Raw genomic sequence first — 5,383 nt, 5'->3', positions numbered from 1 at the left:
AGATGTGGGTCTGCAGCTGTGTCCCTGGTTGTAAAATATCTCCCCTGCCTCAGTTTCCCTGCTGTCCTGACAGTGTGCGATGGCAGCAAGGCTTGTTTGCATAGGGCACAGTCACCAGGCCACATGTTAGGTGCTGAGAAAGGGGTCTGGAGGGTTTTCTGGGGAGACTGGGACCTTATCAGGGGCACGGGTCACGGTTTGGGGAGCATTTCCCAGTCTCAGCCCACAGACAGGTGATCTGGGGCTGGGCAGGACTTTAGCAGCCTCCCTGGGGCTCGGTGCTGACTCCACATCTCTCTCCCTTCCAGGCACATGGGAGAATGGTAGCGAGCCCATAAGACCATGCTCTACACCATGACATGTTGGCTCCCGGTCCTGGTCCTCCAGCTGGTCCTCCTGAGCCCCCCACGGGTGGCAGCCTGTCCCGCCCGCTGCGAGTGCGCCCCGCAGATCAAGTCGGTGGTGTGTCACCGCAAGCGGCTCACCGCCATCCCCGAGGGCATCCCCACCGAGACCAAGATCCTGGAGCTCAACAAGAACCGCATCCGCTGCCTGAACCCGGGGGACCTGTCCCCGTACCCGCTGCTGGAGGAGCTGGATTTCAGTGAGAACATCATCTCCAATGTGGAGCCGGGCGCCTTCAGCAACCTCTTCAACCTCCAGACCTTGCGGCTGCGGGGGAACCAGCTCAAGCTCATCCCCCCGGGGGTCTTCACCAAACTGACCAACCTCACCCTCCTGGACATCAGCGAGAACAAACTGGTCATCCTGCTGGACTACATGTTCCAGGACCTGCGAAACCTGAAGAGCCTGGAGGTGGGTGATAACGACTTGGTGTACATCTCTCAGCGGGCCTTCTCGGGGCTGCTTGGCCTGGAGCAGCTGACCATTGAGAAGTGCAACCTGACCTCCATCTCAGCAGAGTCTCTCTCCTACCTCCAGAACCTGGAGGTGCTGCGGCTCCGACACCTCAGCATCTCTGCGCTGGAGGACCACAACTTCAAGAAGCTCTACAACCTCCTACAGCTGGAGATCGACAACTGGCCGCTGCTGGAGGATGTCTCTCCCACCAGCTTCCAGGGCCTGAACCTCACCTCACTCTCTATCACCTACACCAACATCACAGCCGTGCCCGCCGCTGCCTTGAGGAACCTGGTGTACCTCCGGTACCTGAACCTGTCCTACAACCCCATTAGCACTGTGCTGAAGGGCTCCTTTAAAGACCTCATCCGGCTCCAGGAGCTCCACATCGTGGGCGCTCTCTTAGTGTCCGTGGAGCCACAGGCTTTCTCCGGCCTGAGACAAATCCGGCTGCTCAACCTCTCCAGCAACTTTCTCTCCACCTTGGAGGAGAGCACCTTCCACTCTGTCAACACACTGGAGACGCTGCGGGTGGACAGGAATCCCCTGGCCTGCGACTGTCGCCTGCTCTGGATCCTGCAGCGAAGGAAGACCCTCAACTTCGATGGGCAGCAGCCCATGTGCTCCTCTCCACCCGAAATCCAGGGCAACGCCCTGCGTGACTTCCCAGACTCCGTGCTCTTCGAGTACTTCACCTGTCAGAAGCCCAAGATAAGGGATCGGAAGCTGCAGCACGTGACAGCCCGGGAGGGCCAGTCCGTGTCCTTCCTCTGCCGGGCGGATGGGGAGCCAGACCCCTCCATTGCTTGGGTGTCCCCCCAGCACCGCATGATCACCACCCGCAGCACGGGGCGGGCGACTGTGCTGCCCGGGGGCACCCTGGAGATCCGCTTCGCCCAGGTCCAGGACAGCGGCACCTACATCTGCATCGCCAGTAACGCGGGGGGCAACGACACCTACTTTGCCACCCTGACAGTCAAGGGCCACCCAGCCGACAGGTCCCACTACGCAAACCGGACTTCATACCTCAGCGAGTTCAACGACACCTCCCACAACGACACGCAGGTCTTCTTGAAGTTCACCTTGGACCTCAAGACCATCCTGGTCTCCACGGCCATGGGCTGCATCACCTTCCTGGGCGTGGTGCTCTTCTGCTTTCTCCTCCTCTTTGTCTGGAGCCGGGGCCGAGGGCAGCACAAGAACAACTTCTCCGTGGAGTACTCCTTCCGCAAGGTGGACGGTCCCACCACCACCACGGGCCAAGGAGGAGCCAGGAAGTTCAACATGAAGATGATCTGAGCCCCTTTCCCAGAGGAGAACACTTGCCTGTCTGCTGCCCAGCCCTGGGCACGGCCACAGCGGGACAGGGGCTGGGGAAGGGGCGGGGGGGGGAGGATGTGGGACAACCAGTGACGTCCCAGGGCTGGTGGCAGGACCTCGCTGCGCCGGGATGTGGCCAGAGACGGGATGTGGCCAGAGGGGTTGGCACCTCACAGACCTCGGTCAGGGTCAAGGTCAGGGAGCAATGACCCTGGCTGGCCCAGCCCCACAGTGAGCCCTCAGGGCAGGATGGCTCAGGGGCCATCCCAGCTCCGGGGGCTCCCGATGTAGCCAATGTTCTTGCAACCAACTATGCATTTCTCTAGCCAAGAGACAGCAGCATTTGGGCCTGGGAAAAACAAACTCCATCCTTTTTTTTCCCCCCTCCCTTTTCCCCTTCTCTTGTTTTAAGAGACTCCCTAGAAAACTTTGGTGGTGGTGGTGGTTCATCTCTTTTCTTCTCGTTGGGGTGGGGTTTGGGGGTTTATTTTTGGCCAATGATTTTTTTTTATTGTTAATGAATTTCCAAGAGAAAAGTCTTCCGGGGCGATGAGGGATCAGGGGAGTCTGTGCTGAGCTGGGGGGGGTCCCCCAGCTCCTCAGCAGACACCCCCACCCTGGGCATGGCTGTCCTTTGAGACCTTCCCATCTGCAGATTTAAGAGGTGGCACCTGCAAACCGTGGGTACCCTGGGCTGCTCCTGCACAAGCAATAACAACCCACCCGAGGCCAGGCTCTGTGGAGGTGACAGCAAGGAAAAAAAAGGGGGAAAACAAGGCTAAATGAGGCCAAGGTCATTAAAATCAGGAGGAGGAGCTCCAGGGGGATGCAAGGTCCCATCTCTGCATCCACTCAAGCCAGTGCAGCGGGGTTGAAGGGATGGGGGGCAGGATTTGTACAAAAAAGGAACTTTTTGGGTCTGTTTTCTCTGGTTTGGAAAGCTGAAATCTGCAGGAGAGCAGGAGCTGGGTCATCCTGTCCAGGGTGGATGTGCAGCCTGGGAAAGAAGAGGAGAGAAAGGCCTGGGACAAGTGCCTCAGGAACTGACAGCGAAGCAGACAGCAGGAGAAGGTCCTGGCTGGCACCCCCATCGTGTCCACCCAGACCCTGCACCCCCCTGCACTGGGGACCACTGGTCGGTGTCCCTGGGCTCCACTCCCTGCTGCTGTGGGAACTGCCTTCCCCTCCACCCCACCCCTGCCCAGGGCACCACCAGCTTCAGCTCAGGGCACGGGGGGTCTGGGTGGGAGAAGGGGGAGAGCCTGGATGGGACCTGGATGGGCCAGGGAGTACCTTGCTTGCTCTTCCTCCTCCCATGTTCACCCTCTGGGATTGCTGCAGGTCCCACCTCTGTCCCCATTCCCTTGGGCACATTCCCCACCTGTATGTCCCCTCTCCAGCTGGCAGCAGTCAGGCTGGGCACACGGGCTTCAGGAGCTGCAGAAGGCAGCTGCCTGTCCCCTGCCAGACATCCCAGACCTGGGGGCTGCTCCAGAGGCAGGAGATCTCGAGGAGTCAGGGCTGTGCCCCCCCCCTCCCCGTGAGCTTTGCTGCATGGGGCACAAGTGAGATCGGTGCTTGGGTCATCCCCTGCACCCCATCCTGCTGCCCCCATCCTGCTCTCACACCCATGGGCACCTCCCTGAGCCCCAAGGGGGAGAAGGACGATGGAGGTGGCCAAGCACCCAGCCCTCCTGCCCAGGGTGCAGCCAGGATCCCACCCCCACCTCTCCCCATCCATCCCCTGCCCTGGATCTGGCCGTCGCCCCAGCCCCCTCGCGTGGCCGGTGCCCCCTCCCTCCCGGGGCCGTGCATGCCGTGTTGTACCAGGGGTCCCACCAGTGTCCCCCACATGCCCTTCAGTGTTTGGGGTGTTTTTTTTACTTGGGGGGGGTGGTGTGGTGGGGAAGGGGTCGGACACAGACCCTTGCAGCCAGGAGCAAAGGTGTGTTTGGGGCAGGGCAGCCCTGGCACAGTTTTATATGTAACGAGCATGTGAGATGATGTATTTTGGGGAGGGGGGGGGGGGAGGAAAAAAAAATATAGAGAGATACTTTTGTGGCTTGTTTGGGTTTTTTTTCCCCCTTTCCTTCACCATGTGGCTCAAATAAGAGAAAGGCAAAGCAGCAGAGAAAGGCTGAGCAGGGCTGAGTGCCAGCGTGGGGCTGGGCAGCACCCAGGAAGGGCCATCCGAGCCGCCCGCTCCCTGTGCAGGAGTTGTGCCTCGGGGCTCTCCAGACCTGCTCCAGCCCCGTGCAAGCCTGAAGTGGTTCAACACCAGAGCTCAGTTTGGGATTGAGCATCCAGCCCAGAAAACCAGCTGAAAAGCCCAGAGTAGGAGAAGTGGGAGGGCTGGAGGTTGGGGTGAAGCACCCCAGGGCATCCCTTGCTGTAGGCAGGGGATGATGCCAAAGAGCAGGGTCCAACCCACCCGTGATGGATGTTTAAAAATTCGGGTGAACTGGAAGCAAATCCCCCAGGTTTAGAGCAGGGATGGCTGGAAACCCCAGTGGGGGTTGGGGTTTACAGCCCATCACCCCCATCAGCCCTGCAAACCCTTTAATAAACGATGCTCAGGCAGCTTTGGGAGGGTACCAAAGCCCACATTAATAACCACTAAATGATTAATGTGCATGTGTTAACAAACTGCCACTGCTATTAATCTAGCATTAATTATTAATGGAGTGTTTATAAGGATGGCTTTAAGCTGAAGGGTGCAAAGCCAGCAAGTCACCTCCTGCATGCAGGGATGGTGGGGGTGCACAGCACCAAACCTCACTGATGACACTGGGGAGTCTGTTCTGCAGCTGGCTGGGTGGAGAAACTGAGGCACAGAGCCAGTAACCTCCTCCTTAAGGGACCAACACCCCTTCCCAGTGGCAGGGGACACCCTGCCCACACCAGTCTGGAGTCCCAGCTTTCCCAGCTATGGGACTGGAATGAGGACTGGGCTAGGGACCAGAGGCCTGCAGGGTGGTGGCAGGAAGCGATGCCCAGCCTCTACACCTCGAAATTCCACGTCCCTCTGCTCCCCAGGGATGCTCCCAGCACTCACCTCACCAGCACAGCAGAGGGTGGTCCTGGTTGCAGAATAAGAGGGGTGCTGCTGGCACCCTGGACCCCCCACAGCTGGAGCAGGAGTGCTCAGGGGGTTGAGGGTCAGGGTTCCCCCTCTGCACTGAAGGGTCTGAGCGCACCGTGG

General features: G+C 59.5%; 1 protein-coding gene across 1 annotated transcript; it reads left to right on the top strand.

The window, feature by feature from the left end:
* Positions 1–342: 342 nt before the first annotated feature.
* On the top strand, positions 343–2,160 carry LINGO3 (leucine rich repeat and Ig domain containing 3; the record flags this gene model as incomplete). The annotated part of the gene is made up of 1 exon (XM_084276508.1): positions 343–2,160. The coding sequence occupies one exon, from the start codon at positions 343–345 to the stop codon at positions 2,158–2,160; it is 1,818 nt and encodes a 605-aa protein (XP_084132634.1).
* Positions 2,161–5,383: the final 3,223 nt, after the last annotated feature.

The sequence above is a fragment of the Gallinula chloropus genome, assembly GCF_964237585.1.
Source record: "Gallinula chloropus genome assembly, chromosome: 28".
NCBI classification, from domain to species: domain Eukaryota; kingdom Metazoa; phylum Chordata; class Aves; order Gruiformes; family Rallidae; genus Gallinula; species Gallinula chloropus.
Note: the sequence above shows the minus strand (reverse complement) of the source record. Positions and strands in the feature narration are given on the sequence as shown.